Raw genomic sequence first — 20,228 nt, forward strand, 5'->3', positions numbered from 1 at the left:
GCGCTCGGTGACTCGACTTCCATTGTTGCGGGCAGGGCGCCATGATGGCCATGATGGGGGCAGGCAAACCGAGTGCTCGCGGCCAGCGGCGGCCGGCCGACCACGCCGTCGTGGTGCCGGTGCCGGCGGCGACGTCCACAAACCGCTAAACCAAACCGCTAAACCAAACCGCGGGGCCGCGCCGAGGCGGCCGCGCCACCTGCCGGCGAAGGGCCCAAGCACCGCCAACTACGGCCCACGGCCCACGGCCCCAAGACAGCTGTTGGCCGGCGTAGTGCCGCGCGCCGCCGTTGGAGGGCGCCACCGCCACGAACCGCGGACCCGACCGCGGACCGCGGCGCACCGCGCGCCATCTTGCAGTGTTGCCACGCTACGCGCTCGCGGCTACTCGCGGCTGCCACGCGGGCCGCCGGACTGGCCAGCCGGCCGGCCGGGCACCATTTTCACTCCAAATGGAAACAACCGCGAGCGAAGAGCGAAGTAGCAGGCCGCCAAGACACCGCCACTTGTTCCTACTTGTTCCCGGCGATGACCGCGGGCCGCCCTGGCCGCCCTGGTCACGGCACGCGGTGTTTCGGCTTCGGCCACCTATCGCGGCACCATCCAGCCGTCCAGCAGGCCGCACTATCTGGCATCTAGCGGTCGGGGAATGGGGAATGGACCTGTTGCTTCGCCTGCTTGGCGAGCGCGGTCCCTTCCCACCGCAAGCGCGCAAGCGGCCCGGGGAACCAACCGGAGAACCAGCCGCCGTTTCCAACAACGCGGCGGACTACCTTCGCACTTCCCCGATGCCCAGTGCAGGAACAGAAAGGAGAGGAAAAGAAAAACTGCCCCAAGCGATTAAGAAAACGCGTCGGAGCGGTGGGTCCTCTTCCGGTGGCACCCTGGTCTTCCCTTGGCCCTTGCGGAGGGCGGGGCCCTGCGACGCCCTACGGGCCCTGCGCCCTGTGAGGGACACCGCCAGGGCTACTTTGCCTTTTTAAATACGGCCGGGCCGTCGCGCCGTTGCCTACATCTGCATTCGTTGGCCCAGGCTGACTGCCCAGGCTGGCCTGCCTGCCGCGGCCACGCACTGCCACTGCCGCCTCGACGGTAGGTCATTCGTCGCAGCTATCGGACTCCAACTATCTGCCTGCTGGCAAAAGCACCTACCGAAAAAAAAAAAAAAGACAACGAAACGAATTTATTTTTAAAACCGGTAGCGGGTCGGGTCCTTGACAGGACGACCGCAAAAAAAGGAGGGGGGAAGGGCATCGAGTGGCCCGAAATCCGTATCACGAGGTGAGCGCGCGGCCCCGTCATTCGGGCCGGCAGACTCGTTACAGGTGACCGAGTAGGAAATTACGCACGCCAGGACGCGGCCAGGACCGCCTCCTGAGCAGCCCGCTATCTTTCCAAAGAAATAATAACGAGACACACATTGCTCGCGGCGTTGCGGACAAGGAGGCCCCCGCGGACAACTTGCAACTTCCGGGAGAGGAGACCAGACGGGGGCCGCGGAGACTAGATGGGCCGCGTCCGGACGCTCCACGCCGTCCTGGCATGCGCGTGTCCGCGTTCGCATTAGCGTTAGCGTTCGCCGATTTCCCTCTCCGGGGTGACCCGGTTCGGTTTCTGACGTCCCCGCGCCGCGGAGCCGCGGAACGCGGAATCCGGACAGCCTCCCTTCACCCACTGGACGCCACCTGTCCTGGCCCAGGACGCCCTGCCCGCCGCCCGCGCTGTGCGGCTTAGAGAGGACGGGCACCCTCAACCTCCCCACGGACTCCCGTGCCGCGACAGCGTGTGGCCGGGCCGGCCGGGCCGGCAGGTCGACATTTACGTGACAACAGTAAAGTGTCGTGCCGCCGTGCCCGCGACAGGTCGTGGCGTGGCGGCGTGGCGACGCGGCCAGACCGCACACCGCTCAGCACCGAGAGGCCCGAGACCTGGGCGATAACCATCATGGGCAAGGCCGGCAAGGCCGCATGCCCGCCCGTCCAGCCACCGCGCCACCGCCACGTCCAGACCCGAAACGGCACGGAGAGCTGCCCCGCAGGCCCTGCAGGCCTGCACACCTCCGGGCCCAGCCGGTTCGGTCCAGTCAGACGAACTGACCTATCCCGTCGAAGGAACGAACCCATTTTGAGTGGCCACATCTCGCCAACGACTATCGCTGCAAGACACAACTCGAGTAGAACACCCAAGCTGAAAACCAAATCATCGTGTGCACACCGTTCCGGACGCTCCGTTCGCGGGACAGCACAGCCGGCCAAGTGCTCCCTGACCCGAGCGCGACCGCCAAACGTGTCCGCCGCTCCTTCCGAACACGCCCCAGAAATAACCCCGGTGGCGCTAATGGATGGACGAGCGGCCAAAATAAAAACGCCGAGACCAAAACCGACGTCGTCGCGTCGCGCCTTGACGTCAGTACGTAGGACGTGGCGCCGGCGAGGAAGGAGGCGGCGCGGCGTCAGAGCGCGGAGCGGCAGGGGCGCGGAGGCCGTGCCGTCAAGCACGCCCGCTCGACGGGCTGCCTGCCCACCCGGCGCTCCTCGCCAGCAGCGCAGCGGCGCCGCCAGGGCGCACTCCAAGGAGGAGCGGGGGAGGACACAAAGGAAGCAAGGCAAACGGCACCTGAGGCAGGCAGGCAGGCAGGCAGGCAGGCAGGCAGGCAGGCAGGCTCCCCTTTCGCCGGCTCCGAGTGCACTGTGCACTCTCTGCTCCGCTCCGCCGCGGAGCCCTTCCCCGCGAGCCGCGCTGCGCTGCGCCGCGCGGTCCAGCCGCCCGTCCGGATGCCATTCTAGTCTCCACTCCAGCCAGTGGCCCGCCGGCTGCAGTGCTGCAGCAACTGCAGCGGCGCCTCCAACACAATGCACCACTTCTCCGCGGCAGACAGCGCCTCCAGAGCGCCGCGCCGTGTCCTACACTGTGCAACCACACACGTCGCCCAAAAGGATACAGTTTATCATCTCCTTGATGGAGTTGACGACGGGCGCCGAGTAGAAGGCGCTGAAATCCTTGCGCAGGTCGTGGAACGCGTTGTAGTAGGGCGCCAGGTCGATGTTCTTGGAGCAGCTCTCCGGGTGGAGGCACTGGCGCAGCGGGAACTGGCCGTCAGTCACCAGGCAGAAGTGCGGCGAGCAGGGGTCGATTTGGAGCGACCGCACGTAGTCGTCGAACTGCAACAGAGAGACACAGAGAGTCAGCGAGGCAAGTCGGCCCGAAGCCCTTCCCTCCCTACGCACAGCGCGCACAGCCCAGTCCGAGTCACGACCCGCGTCCAAGTCTCCGCCGCCCTTGGCCAGGCCCTCGGCCCTACCCGCCCGTTTCCGTTCTAGAATCCCTTTCCGGGACACGGCCCTCGCTTCCTTGAACCCGAGGAGCAAGACGAGGAGCAAGACGAGCCGCGGGGCCGCGGCGCAGCGGCGACACCCAGCACTGTCGTGGCGTGGCCGTGGCGTGCCGCGCGCCCCGCCCTGCCAACAGTCTTGAGGTAAGCGCTTGAGTTACTGTTCCCTTTTTTCTTCTCTTTCGAGTCACGACCGGGCAGGGACCGGGCAGGGACCGGGCAGGGACCGGGCAGGGACCGTGACGCTCCGCGCGCCGCGCCTGGGCCACCAGCTTTGCACGAAGATTGGATGGCGAGGCGGGCGAGGCAGGGCCCTGCCGGAGCAACGTTGCCGCGTCTAGCCGCGTCTAGCTGCGTCTAGCCCGGACTCGATCTAGGAACGCCGCTAGACCGGCAGGCCAGCCAGCCGCACAGTGGGCCAGCAACCGGCGCAGGCGGCCAAAATTCGAGACGCGTTTTGAGCTCCAGAGTCGCTAAATGAGACTCGAATCCGAGCTCGAATCGAACGTGTGACCCCACCAATGGATTGCTCTCCGAACGAGGAATCCATTGGTGGGGTCACACGCTCGGTTTGAGCCCCATTTAGCGACTCTGGAGCTCAAAACGCGTCTCGAATTTTGGCCGCCTGCGCCGGTTTCTGGCCCACTGTGAGCCGCGGCTAGACCAACCGGGCTAGACCAGCCGGCCTGCCGACACGGCGCCAGTCATCGCTCCACTCGTGAAAAAGCTTCTGCAGGAAAGGGTAGCCGACAAAGAAACACTCGACAGTCGTCAAAATTTTAAAGCCGTCGGCCATCAATACCCTGTCACGTGTACACGTCCATGGCGCGGCCGCGAGGCACGGCGACGGAGATGGAGGTGCCTTGGGTGCCGGCGATGCGGACGTACTAATGAGACGGAGCCGTGTTTTGGCGTGAGGCACCCCCAGTGGCTTCCAGTCACTCGCTGGAAGGGTTGGCGCACGTTGGCGCTGCGTCGCCGCGTCGCTAGCGGGGCAGTATGCAGGGGATCGAATCGAACAAGCGGCGAGGCGATTGGTGGAGGCAGTCGGGGCAGTCCGCCTCGACGGCGTCGACCATGGCGTCGACGGCCCACAGGCGTAAAACAAGTACCGTTCCATGGCGGCATCGCGGCCCTTCACCGCGCCGCCGCCCGGCAGGCCGATGCCTTGCAGTGCTCTCTCTCTCTCGCACTCGCGGGCCGCCCCGCAAGGCCGCAAAGGGTGCGAGAGAGAGCGACGACAACAGTGCCGGCACTGCCCCGGGCGACGATCCGCGTCCCCGATCTCCATCGGGCATCGCCAGCATCACCACCAGGATCACCATCAGCATCACGACGGCCCGGGTGTCGGCAGCACCAGTTAGGTTGATGCCGGGCACCGCTCTAGTCGCTGTCTCTCTCGCACTCACGGAGCATCGCGTAAGGGTGCGAGAGAGACAGCGACGAGCAGGCGGCAATCGGCAGCCTCCTCGGCTCGCGCAAAACGATCGGCTTCCTCGCGGTCCCGTAGGAGGCTGTCTTTACGGACTGGAAACCAAACCCAACGCCGAGCGCAAAGCCCAACGGAAACAAACCTGTTTTAACGACTCGCTTGCGTGGCGCGGCGTGGCCGGCGCTCGGAATGCCCGGAAGGGGGAGGGGGGGGGCGTACCGCGAGACAGAGAGGACGCGATGCTGCCGCGCGCCACGACAGCCACGACACACGCAAACCCACACGGGCACCGCGCTAGCACCGCGCTAGCGCCATCGCCGAGCCCGCGCACAGTGGGCCAGAAGACCGGTGGAGGCGGACGGAACTCTAGACGCGTTTTGAGCTGCAGAGTCGCTAAACAGGACTCGAACCGAACGTGTGACCCCACCAATGGATTCCTCGTTCGGAGAGCAATCCATTGGTGGGGTCACACGTTCGGTTCGAGGCCTGTTTGGCGACTCTGGAGTTCTAGAGTTCTGTCCGCCTCCACCGGTCTTCTGGCCCACTGTGCCGCGTCGCCGCGCCGCCGCGTGGCCCTCAGAGCCCTGAGTGACGATGGCCTCGTTTCCGTCACACACTCATCAGCGCCAAAGCCAAATTGGTCCATGTTGCCCATGTTGGCGCCGGCCGAAAGGACTTGACGGCCTTCTTTTTTCGGCACCGGATGCACTGGTGGTGACACACATCAGCCTGGTCCTCGCACTAGTGGTCCTGCCCCAAATGCAGAGCTTGTCGCGTGCGTGGTGAGCGAAAGAACAGTTCCAGTTACTGTACTTTTGACACGGAAAGAAATGACACCGAACACTCCAAGTGCCTGCCAAGGACCTCTCCAGCCTGCACGCCATTTGGACGCCCAAAGCGCCGTCACCTTCCTGGCCTGCCTCTCCACGTGGCTCGCCTCGCCCCTCGCCCTACTCCCTGGTCTTGGACTCCGAGGCACTGTAAAGCGCAGCAGACTCATTCCGACAGTCGTTTTCGTCGCTCTCTCTTTCTCTCTCACACACCTATAGGAAACGACTTTCAGTACGAGGGAGACAGAGCGACGAAAACGCCTCTCGAAATCAGCCTGCAGGGCGAAGCAGCGCGAAGCGCCACTCTCCAGCCGGGCCTGGCCTCTCAGCGGGGCTAGCCGGGCTAGGCTGGCCGGGTCATCGCCCGAGTCCGGGCCCCGGGCCCGCAGTCCGCCAAGGCATGGCGGGCACGGCAGGCACGGCCAGGGCGCCGCGCTGCACCGCCACGTGATCTGAAAGCCCAAGCGGCAAGCCCAAGCGCCGGCCGGAGCCGGAGCGGCGGGCGAGCGGGTGCCAAGCGCCGCCGTGGCGGCTTGCATCAACTGGGCCACGCCGCCGCGCCACACACTTCCTGCTCGCTCAGCCCGGAGGAGCCGCACGAGAGCGCCACAGGACTAGCAGTGGACAGCGCTTTCGGCAGTGCAGTCCAGAATATGATCCACGGGGCGCGAAAGAGACAGCGGTGAAACCACTGTGTGGAATCAGCCTTCTGGGGCGCTTCATCGACGCGGTCCTTCTTCCGCGTCGCGTCGCGTCTGCTCGCCGGAGTTCTTCCCGACCGCCGAGCGCGGCAAGGCGCAGCAGGTGCCCCTTCCTCCGCCACTGGATGAAGCAATGGCAAAGGACGATGGCCGGAAGCAGATAGGTCCCGTCCCGTCCCGGCTGCGCGCGGGGAGCGCCGCCAAAGCGCCGCCACGACGACGGAGCGCGGGGCGTTCTCCAGAGACACGGCAGCCTTCCATGGGCGTAGCCAGCGTAGCCTCGCGCCGAAAAGGGGCACCACTGCACTTGCCGCGCCGCGCCCCACAGTGGGCCAGCAACCGGCGCAGGCGGCCAAAATTCGAGACGCGTTTTGAGCTCCAGAGTCGCTAAATGAGACTCGAATCGAACGTGTGACCCCACCAACGGATTGCTCTCCGAACGAGGAATCCATTGGTGGGGTCACACGCTCGGTTTGAGCCCCATTTAGCGACTCTGGAGCTCAAAACGCGTCTCGAATTTTGGCCGCCTGCGCCGGTTTCTGGCCCACTGTGCGCCCCGCCCCGCCCGCAGCAGCACCTGTCGCGCGCCGTTTCGACACCTGCAGGCGCCGCCGCTAGCTTGCCGCTGGCTTGCCGCTGCAGGCTCATTCCGGGAGTCCCTTCGTCGCCCCGTCTCTCTCGCACCCGAGCGCGACGCCGCGACGCCCCGTGGGAGCGAGAGAGACAGGCGGTGAGCCGGAAGCCGGGATATCGGGCCGCGGTGGATGATGCGGAAAGACGTCCCCGTTACGCACACGCGCCACGCGCCCGCCCGTATAAACGCCGTCTTACGTCCTCGCGACGTGGCGTGGCGTGACGAGGCGTGACGTGCCGTGACGCGAACGGCAGGTCATCGCTCTGTCTCTACCGCGCCCGCACTACGGCAACGCCCCAGGAGTGCGAGAGGAGACAGACTGACAGCACTGTTCGGAACCAGCCAGCCTAGACTAAGCAAGCCCTTGGGTGCAGTGTACGAGGCCGCGCGGCCGCACGGGGCCACCAGTGCAGGCCACCGCGCGGCGCGCACCCGGTACCACACTGCGGTACCCGGTCTTCTATGGGCACGACGGCGCGGCCGCCGCACAGTGGGCTGGACTTTGATGTGTGAGAGTGTTGGGCCGTCGGCGTGACGCAACAAACCGGGCTGCACTGCTTGACACCTCCGCCCGCTGCGCCGCTCCGCCAGTCGAAGCACACGCCAATGAAGGGCCGCGGCCGCGACGCCAACGAGTGCGCACTACACCGTGTAGGCCCTGCTCCACGCCGCCCGCATGCACCACGCCGACAAGCGCCTATCGGGGACGTCCACAAACCACGTCACGACGCCACTGGGGGTGCATGCGGCCCCGGGACTCGGCTTACGGCCGGTCCCTGGCCGGCCCGGCCCGGTCCGCACCCTGCGTGTTCGGCCCCACCTGCCGCAAGCCAGTGGCGGGGCGGGGCGGGGCGGGGCGTTGGTTGCGGGACCCAGCCGGAGACAGCGCGTCGCCGTGGTGCCGTGTGGTGCCGGTCGGCCAAGCGGGCAAGAGGGACGGGCCCATGACGGCGGCCAAGTCCTGGCTGTTCTAGCAAACGCCAGGACCCGGAGCCCACGCACAAGTGGGGCATCAACTGTGCCCCGCTTGTAGGAGAACTCGTGCCCCCGGTCGCTGGACCGCCGTCAACAAGGGTCAGCCCCAGCTATGCATCCCGGGCCGGTGCGGCACGGCGGCAAGCAGAACCAGAGCCTCCAGCGCCGCAATGTCCATTGTTGTGCCGGACAAGACCCGCTGCAGGCTGGAGGCAAACTGGAGCCAAACTGGAAGCACGCTGGAGCGTCGATCACCTTCGCCGCCGCCGACAGCAAAGGACAAGCACGGGACGGCCACCAGGATAAACATGAGCCGCGGCGCCGCGACCAAGGCAAGGACCGCGCCGTCGCACTAGGCTGCTCTCGCTGCGCTTGACACGGTCCGCGAGCAACACGCACTGCACCGCCACGCCGGCCACGCCCGCGTTGCCTAGCGTTGCCGTGGTAACCGGAGGAGCGTCCCGTCGCGCCACCTGCCACGGCACCGCCACGGCGCCGCAGCCTCCATTCATTGACAAGCCTGCAGCCTGTCTGCAGCCCTCCGCGGCACTAGACACCTCGCGGCGAGGGGCGGGGGGAAGGGGGAGGGGAAGGAAGCGGGCCGCAGTGCCGGGTCGATGTACCGTGTTACCAGGCGAGCTGGCCCGTCGGTCTGCGGGGGTGTCGGCGTCGGCACGGCAAAGCCCGTGCGAATCTTAGCGAGCGACCCGGGCCTGCCTTGCCGCGTCCTGCCCTCCACACAGACAGTCTGCTTGCGGTGCTCGCGCCCTCAAAGGGCGAGAAGAGCCGAGGGAGGACGCCGCGACGACGAGCACACCATGCCGGGCTCCGTGGCGCTCGGCGCTCCGCGGCTCCGCGTTCCGCCATGTTGTCTCTCGCTGCCGCGGATAAACGCCCTCCCCCCCCCTTCCCCCGCGAGCAGCGTTGCCGCGCCAGATTGCCGGCCGGCGCGTCCTGCGAGTGCCCGGCGCCAACAAGTGCCGACGACGGCAACGCGGTACGCCCGGTGCGGCCGGCACGTCCATCGCGGAGCGCCGCGGACTGGACTGGACTGGGACTGGAGGCCGACCGGGCACTCCGCGAGCGCCGCAGAGCAGCGCCCCGCCGCAGATTCCAGCCCAGACCAAGGCGGCAAGGCGCCTCGCTGCAGCCGGAAGAGCATACACCGGAAGCGAGCCGGAAGCATTCACACCGAAAACGTGTCGAGACTGACGTGGGCCCGCACTGCACCCCTTTCGTTCGTACGGCCAGCTGGGCGGGAAGGGCGCGCTGCCGCATGCCGCATGCTGCCGCGGCGGCGAACCTAACAGGAACCCCTCAGCGGCAGCAGCGCCAGAGGACGCGCTGCCGGATTTGCATTCAATGGCGACACTTGATGGCGGGGCGGGGAGCAATGTCACGGCAACGGCCTCTCGGGGCAGCCGGCCAGCCGACCGACCGCCCAACACTCTTGCAAACACGTGCGTCTGCCAACATTCGCGTCACAAAATCACGCCAATGCACGGAAAGCCTCCCACCGCAATGTTGGGTTGGGGCGGTTCCGTCTGGACCCGCGCACCCGGCCTTCGCGAGGGTAGTTGGCTCCTCGGCCTTGCCACAAAGGAGAGAGAGAGAGAGAGAGAGAGAGGGACACAAAATGGCAGTGGCGTGCCCGGCAGTGGGCGGGGCCCGCCCCGCCACCGCCACTGCGGAAAAGCCTGGAGCTTTCCCAGGTTTCCTCTAGAGGGACTCCGCGCTGCTTTCTCTGCAGGTGGTGCCGCGGCGCGGCAGGCCCATTCCGAGCAGTGCCGTCGCCGCCCTGTCTCTCTCGCACCCACGGGGCGCGGAGTGGGTGCGAGAGAGACAGGCAGAGCGCCGGCATTCGGTCGTGAGGGTAATGGCTGATCGGCCCCGGGGGCCCCGTCGCACAGTGGGCCAGAAGACGGTGGAGGCGGCCAAAACTCTGGACGCGTTTTGTGCTCCAGAGTCGCTAAACGGGACTCGAACCGAACGTGTGACCCCATCAATGGATTGCCCTCCGAACGAGGAATCCATTGGTGGGGCCACACGTTCGGTTCGAGTCCCTTTTAGCTACTCTGGAGCTCAAAACGCGTCTAGAGTTTTGGCCCACTGTGCGTCGGCCTCGTCGGCCCCACCCCCGCCGCCGGAGACATCAACGCAGGAGCGCCCCGCCCCGGCCGGCCGCACGCCTTCCCCCCCCCCCTCTTCTTTCAAGCCCCGCACCGGCACCGCTACTTTGCGGTCACATTCCCCATGCCGTGCACCGCGCCTTGCACCGAGCCACGCAACGCGACGCCGGGCCGCGGGATCCAATGTTCGAATCCCCGCCATCACGGCTGCATCGCTGGTTTTTCCCCCCCTTTTCTTTCGACGCGGGACGCCGGTGGCGCACTCCCACACACACGCACAGACACACACACACACACACACACACACACACACACACCACACACACACACACACACACACACACTGCAGTCACTCACTCACTCGCACGCCGAGTGGAGGAGTGTTGATTCCCAAAGCCCCACGCGTACGCTGCATTATGAGAAAGAGAAAAGGGGAAAAACGAAGCGCCCCACTGTAAATAGTCAAGGCGAGCGCGGCGCTCCCAGTGCACTGGCGGCCTTCTTTCCTTGGACTATGCTCAAACGCTCAAAATCGCGTACGTACAGGCGTATACAGCACTTCCACACTGTGAGTATCGCCGATTTGGCGGCCGCGTCCGAACTCGCGGGACTCATTCCCGCGCTCGGCAGGCTGCCCGTCTCTCTCGCACTCCCGGGCGGGGTCCGTGAGGGGCCGTGAGAGAGAGAGACAGAGAGACCGCGGTCTCCAGGAGCGTCATGAGCGCGAGGCGCCGGAGCACTTCAACGAGACCGGCAGAGCGACCTTTGCGCGCCGAATCAGCGCACAGTGGGCCAGAAGACCGGTGGAGGCGGCCAAAACTCTAGACGCGTTTTGAGCTCCAGAGTCGCTAAATGGGACTCGAACCGAACGTGTGAACCCACCAATGGATTCCTCGTCCGGAGAGCAATCCATTGGTGGGGTCACACGTTCGGTTCGAGGCCCATTTAGCGACTCTGGAGCTCAAAACGCGTCTAGAGTTTTGGCCGCCTCCACCGGTCGTTGTGCGGGGTATAGCCTCCGCGTGACGTCCCCGTCGTCGCCGCCGCTCGTACTGACCTGGATCAGGGCCTCGCCCAGCGAGACGCCCTTCTCGTTGACGATCTCCTCGGTGAGCTCGGAGTGCGCCAGGATGTGCTCCGAGAGCACCGTGTCCGCGTGCTCCACCATCATGGGCTTCACGACGTACTGTTGCGCGCCCACGACCTGCAGCAAAGGGAGACCAAAGAAATGGCATTAGTTCACAGGAGGCAAAATACAGGGAAAAGCGACCGAAGTCGTCCGATCGGAATGTAAACGAGTGTTCGCGAAATTTCCCACAACACAAATTAAACGCGGAAATTCCACTGGCTAACTAACAATGGCACTAGTTTTCTTTTTTATCCAGCTCATCGGACGAGACTCACATGTGGCGCATCTAGCCCTACGTCGGCCTGCCATTGGCTGTCGCCAGGCAAGAAGGCACTTGGCACTCGGCACCCGTCACCGGGCCCCTTCAGAGGCACGGGTCACCTCGGCCAAGGTTTTCACGAGGATAATCAGCGTCTTTTTGCTTTTTTCCTCCTCCCCGCCAGACGCTCACTGACTCGCTGATTCCAGCAGTTTTCAAGTGGCGCGAACGGAATGGGCCGGACTACCGCCAAAAGGGTCCCCGTCGGACGTGGCGACGTGCCCGCCGCCAAATCCACATCGCAACGAACCCAGCAGCCACTGCCTCGCCGACGAGTAGCTGGTCTGGTCGAAACCACGGAAACGAATACTTTTTGGCACAAGCGAACAGAGTATACTATACAAAGCCAACTGCGTATGCATGCACCGTGGACGTACCAGTGGGCTCGAAAAAGAACCGATCGGGCTCTCTATGCCCGAATCACTTTTAATGGTGGCCTTTATGGATATCTCTGCAGCAGACTGATTCAGTTAGTCGTTCTCGTAGGTCTGTCTCTCTCGCACTCGGGGGGCCAGTTGAGCTGTGCGCCATTTCGTGAGTGTGCAGGCCAGACAGCCGCTGCTCTCCTTCGCGGCACCTCGCGGCCCGGAGACGAGGGCAAGGGGTGCGGGTGGCAGGACACTCGAAAAAGCCTTTCGCGAACCTTTTCCACCTTCTCCAATGGCCAGTCGGCTTCCACAGTGCACCTCCGCCACCGCCGCTTTGCAATGCAAACGTTTCACGCTCTCGTTGCGCGGTGCAAGGCGGTGCAAGGGAAGGATGCAAGGGAAGCCGCTTCTCCGCGAGGAGGCAAAACAACGATACGCATTGAGACGTGTTTGAGCGGTCCCATGGGAAAAACTGTGTCGCCTTTTCTGGCCTTTTTTCCATGGCGGCCTTTCGGTTCACGGCACAATGGCGCTATGGGAATGCCGTGCCCACGTGGAAAAACTTCATTTGCCTCGCGGAGATATTTCATTCATGCTCAATCACTGCGAAGGCCACAAAATATGAAATCGCGAGACACCCAAAGTCTCTCAGTGGAACGGCCTCCGCATAAAAAAATTGAAAGCCAAAGTAAGATTCGGTGAAACCGCTCGACAATTACCACACACTGTAAAAGCGGCGAAGTAAACCCCAAGCAGCACTAAAACTAAGAGACAGGAAAAAATCTTGACAGTTCCTCTTCTGCTAGGCCAGCGCAGGCACCACCGCTGGGTCCGGGTACCCCGGTACCGGTTCGAGAGTCAGACTGGCAACGCTGTAATAGCCCCCCCCCCCTTCCCCCGTCTCTGTCTCTCTTCAAGCCCCGCGAGCTATCCAACCAGTTTCACTTTATTACTGTACATAGTATCCGGTCCAATCGTGCGTCCAGGCCGGCCGGCAAAGTCCGGCCGAGTCCGGCGGCGCGACTGCGGCTGAGGCATGGCTGAGGCACTGAGGCCGTCCCCGAGCCCGAACCACCCTCAGACAGAGCGCCCTGCCTGGCCCTGCCCTGCCCGTTTCCGGGTCGCCGAGGCACGGGCCGCTAGAGAGACATCGCGGAGCACGAACTGTTAGAGGGACAGAGGACGCCTCCGCGGGGAGGCTTTAGAGAGACGGGGTCGGGGCCGCGGGGAAGTGTGTCAGAGGGAGCGCGTGGGGGTGGCGTTAGAGAGCCGCGCGACGCGCGAGGATAGAGAGAAAAGGGAGGCCGCCGGGCAGTAGGGGGGTAGAGAGATGCGGCCGTGAGGTGTCTCCAGTCGGCCCCTCCCGGAGAGGTCATTCTGGAGAGGTCATTCTGGAGAGGTCATTCTGGAGAGGTCATTCTGGAGAGGTCATTCTGGAGAGGTCATTCTGGAGAGGTCATTCTGGAGAGGTCGTTCAAGAGAGGTCGTTCAAGAGAGGTCGTTCAAGAGAGGTCGTTCAAGAGAGGTCGTTCAAGAGAGGTCGTTCAAGAGAGGTCGTTCAAGAGAGGTCGTTCAAGAGAGGTCATTCTGGAGAGGTCATTCTGGAGAGGTCGTTCAAGAGAGGTCGTTCAAGAGAGGTCGTTCAAGAGAGGTCGTTCAAGAGAGGTCGTTCAAGAGAGGTCGTTCAAGAGAGGTCGTTCAAGAGAGGTCGTTCAAGAGAGGTCGTTCAAGAGAGGTCGTTCAAGAGAGGTCATTCTGGAGAGGTCATTCTGGAGAGGTCATTCTGGAGAGGTCATTCTGGAGAGGTCATTCTGGAGAGGTCATTCTGGAGAGGTCATTCTGGAGAAGTCAACCTGGAGAGGTCGTTCAAGAGAGGTCGCCATCCTTGCCAGCAACGAAAGCCGGCCGCGCTCCTCGTCCAAGGCGCGCGCCGGAGAGACACTATAAGAACGTCGCCCAAGACGTCGTCCAGCACGGCCCTGCCGACCGTCTGTCTCGCTTGCACTGCTGCATTCGCGGGGCGCCCCGAAAAGGTGCGAGAAGGACAGAGCGAGTTGGAACCGAGGAGGGCCATGTCAAGGTCGCGACGGCACAGCTGCACATTTCCGCCCAAATTACCGCCACTACACTCGCAAACGCGTCAGAGGCGGGGAATTTAGCACCGCGGCTAAACCTATAAAAGCGGCGGCAGACCACCGGAAGTATTTGGCATGTGACACTGTCCTCATCGATTCTTTTCCACAGTGCACCCGACGTCATGAACACGTCACCAACACTCAGGCACCCAGCGCTCCGGTGGCACGTCAGAAGCAAAACGCGAAGGGGGGAAAGGGGGGGGGGCAGTGCCGCGCCTGGTGGACCAGTTTTGGTTTAGGTGTGCGCTGCGCTGCGCCGGGCTGGGCTGGGCTGGACGTCCAGGTCGCGTTCAGGGTCGCCGGGACGGCGATGCTTGTGTCGTAGCCAGTCGTGAATAATTCTAGACAATTTTGAGAAAAAGAAACCCACGAAGAATACCAATCCGACGCGGGGACGCGGCGACGCCGCGTCACCACGCGACGCGGTACACTGGCAGTACACTACACTGGATCGCCGCGACTCGGCCGTAATTGTCATAATACAGCAGCGGGGCCCAAATTATGAGAGGGAACGCCAAGCGTGGAGTACGCACAGTGGGCCAGAAGACCAGTGGAGGCGGCCAAAACTCTAGACGCGTTTCAAGCTCTAGAGTCACCAAATGAGACTCGAATCGAACGTGTGACCCCACGAATGGATTGCTCTCCGAACGAGGAATCCATTGGTGGGGTTACACGTCCGGTTCGAGGCCTGTTTAGCGACTCTGGAGCTCAAAACGCGTCTGGAGTTTTGGCCGCCTCCACTGGTCCTCTGGCCCACTGTGGTACGTCGGGACGCGGTGCCGGCTGCGCTGGCCGACGGACGACATCTCGAGGGACTCTCGGCTGGCTGGGGCAGGGCACCCTGACGACAAGCACTGCACCGCGCACCCACTCATCCCCGTGGACGGCCCGGACGGCCCGGACGGCCGGACGGCCCCGGACGCCAAGCAGAGCAAGCACGTATCCAGGTCGTTGTCCTCCACGGCACGCCGGGCAAGCCGCGCGGGCACGGCGGCACGGCGATGCAGCTCTCGGCGGAGCAATCCACGCCCGGACGGGCAGGCCTAACCTAACCTAACTTGTGCCCTCCGCCCTCGCGACTCGTCACAGCACGGCGCACAGTGGGCCAGAAGACCGGCGCAGCGGCCAAAACTCCAGACGCGTTTTGAGCTCCAGAGGCGCTTGACAGGACTCGAAACGATGGTGTGACCCCACCAATGGATTGCTCTGCGAACGAGGAATCCATTGGTGTCACACGTTCGCTTCGAGTCCTGTTCAGCGACTCTGGAGCTCAAAACGCGTCTAGAGTTTCGGCCGCTGCGCCGGTCTTCTGGCCCACTGTGCGGCGACGCCAGGAGAGCGATCCCAAACCGCGCGCGTCGCGTCGCTCCTTCTCTGTCGCACCCCCAAGCAGCGGCGGGGCGCCGCCGTGAGAGCGAGAGAGACGGCGCGATGGCACGGCGGCCCGACGACACACCGACGACGTGCGCCGGCCGTAAACGCCATTGTGCACCGAGACATCGACCATAACGCCTCGCGACTCCCAGTGTAGCAACCTGCCAATGTGGCAGCGCTTCAAAGTGATTCTTCAAAGTGGCCGGGGAAGAGAAAGGGAGGGAAACCTTACAATAAAAAAAATTTTAAGGACGCGCAAAGAATTGTCAGGACCTGCTTGCGTGGCACTGTTCGCGGTCCGCCAAGAGGCGGGGTCCATTTCACTTTTGAAAAGTGTTGAAACGATAAGACACCGGCTGGGGGTATGAGCCGCTAAACAAGGGCAAGAGACGCACACACACACACACACACACATTGATAATCTGAACCAATGATAAAAAGGACGCGTCGCGTGTGTGTGCGCAAGTGAAGTCAGTACACGCGTAAGTCACCTCGTGTATGTCACCAGATAAACCGACCCAGCAGGGCGCCTTGGAGGCCGTGGAGGCCTTGAACCCGCGGGCAAGGCAGGCGGCCCGTCCAGGGGACGACGCGGACCGGGGGGGGGGGGGGAGAGCCCCGCAGGGGCGCAAGGCGTGCGTTCAAATCAGCAGCGTGTTGTACTGCCGAGGCTTAGACACACAAGCCACACCCCCGCACCGCCACGCCGCCACGTCCACGCCACGGTGACCGAGTCAGAGACGGTCAGAGACGGTCAGAGACGGTCAGAGACGGTCAGAGACGGTCAGAGACGGTCAGAGACGGTCAGAGACGGTCAGAGACGGTCAGAGACGGTCAGAGACGGTCAGAGACGGTCAGAGACGGTCAGAGACGGTCAGAGACGGTCAGAGACGGTCAGAGACGGTCAGAGACGGTCAGAGACGGTCAGAGACGGTCAGAGACGGTCAGAGACGGTCAGAGACGGTCAGAGACGGTCAGAGACCCGCACATTTCAGACAAATGAAATTGCCCGGTGGATTCAAAAAGGTGGGTGGGCTGCCGTCCGAAAGGGCAGCCTTTCAAATGACTGTTTGGACGCAGGCTGAATGACGGCTGTGCAAAGGCAAACATTGGCGCCGCATAAACAAACTACGTACTAAACGGTCCCATGTGGAAGGGGCGGGGCGGGCCGGGGCAGGACGGTCAGCGCTTCGTTCTGCTTCCGAAGTGTCGCCCCGCCACAATGGGGGCCTTTATGACCGGCACACGCACGCACGCCAACACACACACGGTCGCCACTTTTTGTGCGGGGGTGGGGCGCACTCTACTCGGCGCGCTGGAGGCCAAGGCCTGGCAAGGCGTGCCAAGGCCGCCCCGTCGGGTCAGGGTCAGTCACCTCGCCGAGGCCGCGTGCGCGGCGTAACACTGCCAGCGCGGCCTCCGGGCCTCCACCACAGACCGCTGCACGACCTCGCCCTGGAGGTGCGCGAGGGTGGCCGTCGCGCGGGCCGGCCGTACCCCCCGCCGAGCCCCGGCGATATTTGTGGGTGGGGGGGGCAATACTGTATCGGGGTGCGGGCCAACCTGGCAAGGGGAAAGGCACCGCACAGTGGGCCAGGGAACCGGCCCCAGGTGGCCAAAACTGCCAGCGCGGCCTCGAGCTCCACAAAGCCCGCTACATGGGAGGTCACCGAGGGTGGCCCCGGGCCAAGGATTCCCCCGTTCGAGCCGCAATATTGGTGGGGCACACTTTTCGGGGTCCCAAATTTAAGGGGGACTCTGGGCCAAAACCGCGCGGGTTTTGGCCACATTTCCACGGCTTTTTGGCCCAGAGTGCACAGCGCCAAAACCCTTCCACAATGATTCCTTTTGGACCAGCAATCCAGGTGGCCCGTCCCACGGGGTTTCAGCCCAAGCAAGCTCAATCCGGACAGTGTTTGGGCCCGCTGTCCCCCTTTCGGCCCACGGAGCGCCCCCCCCCTGCCAGAAAAAGGGAAAGCAACGTCGTGGTTCAGGTCAGCCCAGAAGGGTCATGTCCGGACAGGTTGCCTGCTCCCTGGGCCCCGGGAGCGCCGCTGGGCGAGGGAGGCCGTCGTGGAGGCGAGCCGAGGGCCGTCCGGCAACAGGTGCGACGAAGGGGGGGGGACGGGGAGGGGGGCGGGGCGGCGGCGCTCCGATTGCGGAGTGAGGGGCGACGGGCGAGGCGGCGGCGGGGGGCGGGGCGCGGCGAGACCCCCTCGCTCCGGATTGCGTCAGCTGTGACGACTGCGGCGACGGTGGCGAGGCGGCGGCATCGGGGGTGCAAGAGCGGCGCGTTCGCGAGAGGCCCGGTGGCGGTGGCAGCCCGCCCTCAGAAACACGTGGCCCACGCCGGAGTCCTAGCGTGGCGTGTCGCGGTTCGAGTCCGCGGCGTGGCGGCGTGGCGTGGGGGTACAGTACAGTCCGGGCCCCGCATCGCGTTGCGGTAGGCCGGCGACAGGCACCCCTAGGGAAGGTCCACGGCGTAGAGAAAGGCGCGTGTCCAAGCCTTACCCGAACCACGGCACTGGCCTCGGCCCTCGGCCCCTCGGCCCCTCGGCCGGCATTTCCCACTCCCTCCCCAGGGGCCGTGCCTAAAGCAGCTGGCCACGGCGCCACGGCCGCTACACCGCGAAGAAAGGCGCAAAGCGGCCCAGTCCGGCCCCGCGCCTTCGAGGAAAGCAGGCTGGCGCACCGCGGCGCATCCACGAATCCGCGGAGGGAAACTAAGCCCCCGAAAAGAAGGCCCGTCCAGAGCGAGAAGGCCAACCCGCGCAACCTTTTCCACGAGCACGACTGATTTAGCTTTCCGATTTGATAGCCTTCCGAGACGCTGGCGTCAGCCCGCTGCGGCCAAAGCTAAGGCCACAGATTACGTCGAGCCCAAAGTTTAATTAGTGATGGTGGCAAATGGACGAAACTCACCTTGTTGGCGGCCACGTCGATGACGACGTAGATGAGCAGGACCACCTCCTCCTCGTCCGAGCCGAGGCGCGCGCCCTGCTGCCCGGCCGTGGCCAGGTACAGCACGCACAGGTACCTCGTGCCCTGCATGTTGCTGCCGGGGACGTGTCCGTCGGGGAAGCCCTTGGAGGGGCCTGGGGCTCACGCAGCCATGTCCCTTGTGGTGCTGGGGTTGGTGATGGTGGTGATGGTGTTGGTGATGGTCCAGCGGGTGATGCTGACGGTGATGTCTAAACCCTAAAAGAAGACCGTCGATCTCATTCCTGCGCGCCGTGCCACAGACTGAGGAGGTGGTTCCAGTACTGTTCCCGTCCCCACTTCCCTCTCGGCCCCGCGACCGGCGAGCCCACCGCCCTGCCCACCGCCCTGCCCCCTTCCGCGACGCCCCCGCCGCTCGTCCAGTATGGTAAGGAACGGCGGCCGGACACAGGAGAACGGAAGGGACTAGAAAAGACAAGCCAGCTCAAGCAAAATTTAAAAAAAAAAAAAAAATCATGTAAAATCTGTGTTTAGCTTGACATTGGAACAAATTTTGAGCAATTAAAATTTACAGGGTTCATAATTTAGACAGATGCAAAATTTAAAAAAATATTTACTGTATCGTTCTTCTGAAAATGAACGCAATTTTACACTGTCTTGAAATATTTTGTAAATAAAACTGGCGCACCGAAAAATATGACAGTGATTTTTTTTTTCCAGAGGTCCGTTCAATTTGCCACTCGCGCACCTATTAACGTCCCTTTGGCTCGGACCCGCACGCCGCGCACCTTGTCTCGGGGTCTTATCTCATTCAACTATCGAGACTCGGAGACCGGCGGGTCGCGGAGCCGCATCCGCGCACCGCACCGCGCACCGCCTTGCCGCGATAAGAGAGAGACAAACTTGGCGCGGTGCCAAAATCTCACCGGCCCGGCCAGATTCTCAACAAGGGGTTCGTGGTCCAGGGCTCCAGTGCCCCTCCTCTAGATCGGTGCGAGTGGCGAGTGCGTGGCGGTGCCTGCTTGACGCGGGGGCGCTAATGCTTGCTGCTTGCCCCGTGCGGCGTGCAGTCGGCGTGTCATGTCGGCGTGCGCGGTGGCGGACGCGGCGGAGGTGCCTCTGCTACCTGGGTGCCCGGCAGTGCCGGTGCCCGGCGGCCACGGACAGCAACGCGGGCAGGGGGTCGGTGGACCTGGAGGCCCGGCAGGGCAGGCCCAGGCCGGGCAGTCGCATCGGCCGGCAGCGCAAATCGAGAAAACCAACCTCAAAAAAGTGGCAGAACGCGGAAGGGGAAACACTTGAGGAACAGGACACTTGCAGACTAGAATGTCATGGAAGAAACGTTGACGGTGGCGGCGACGAGGATGATGACGAAAATTCACGAGTACACACACACTAGACGAAGGGAAACACTAAATAAATATCTTGGTTGCAGAATACGGCGTGATGGTTCGTGGGCAACAAACTTAGTTAAGTATCACAGATCACATTGTTCTTGTTCCTCTTCCATGTCACTAAATTACTGATATCACACGATTTGTAATCCGGCTAGGCACTCACACACACATTCACTGTTACTAAACAACGTTCACACGCATTCACTCGGGCTTGTTCGTCGCGGCTCTCTCGCCTCGCCTCGCCTCGCATCAACTGTTGGTTCGGTTGTCTTGTCCGGCGCGCGGCGCGGCTGAAGCGCGTTGAGGCAGCGGCCCACGGCAGGGGGACGGGGAGAGGCGCGGGGCGGCGCGGAGCGGCAAGGTGTGCACAGGGATTGGCTGGGCTCGGCACGGCCCGGCAAGTGAGAATAGGGGGCACACAGGTAAGCCAAAGAACGCAGCGCGCAACAGCGCGGCAGACACTCCACTCCTCTGGTTGCTCGCGCTCTGTCTCGCCGTGCCGCTCTCTCTCGACGCGGCAGGGCGGGGCGGGGC

At 63.7% G+C, this 20,228-nt stretch overlaps 1 protein-coding gene across 5 annotated transcripts in view; it reads right to left on the reverse strand.

The window, feature by feature from the left end:
* Positions 1–19,996, reverse strand: part of LOC117646005 (RNA-binding protein fusilli) — a 40,787-nt gene extending 20,791 nt beyond the window's left edge. For 4 of the 5 annotated variants that reach the window (XM_034386623.1, XM_034386624.1, XM_034386621.1 and 1 more), the window contains exons 1-4: positions 19,561–19,990; positions 18,280–18,555; positions 11,090–11,236; positions 2,942–3,161 (exon numbers count right to left, since the gene is read on the reverse strand). In XM_034386623.1, the coding sequence (XP_034242514.1) occupies positions 2,942–3,161; positions 11,090–11,236; positions 18,280–18,408 (496 nt within the window). In that variant the 5' untranslated portion in view covers positions 18,409–18,555; positions 19,561–19,990. Of the gene's footprint in view, positions 1–2,941; positions 3,162–11,089; positions 11,237–18,279; positions 18,556–19,560 lie in introns of all 5 variants that reach the window. The other variant, XM_034386620.1, reaches the window with a different exon arrangement.
* Between the last annotated feature and the right edge of the window lie 232 nt (positions 19,997–20,228).

This window comes from Thrips palmi, unplaced genomic scaffold (genome assembly GCF_012932325.1).
Source record: "Thrips palmi isolate BJ-2018 unplaced genomic scaffold, TpBJ-2018v1 HiC_scaffold_19, whole genome shotgun sequence".
NCBI classification, from domain to species: Eukaryota; Metazoa; Arthropoda; class Insecta; order Thysanoptera; family Thripidae; genus Thrips; species Thrips palmi.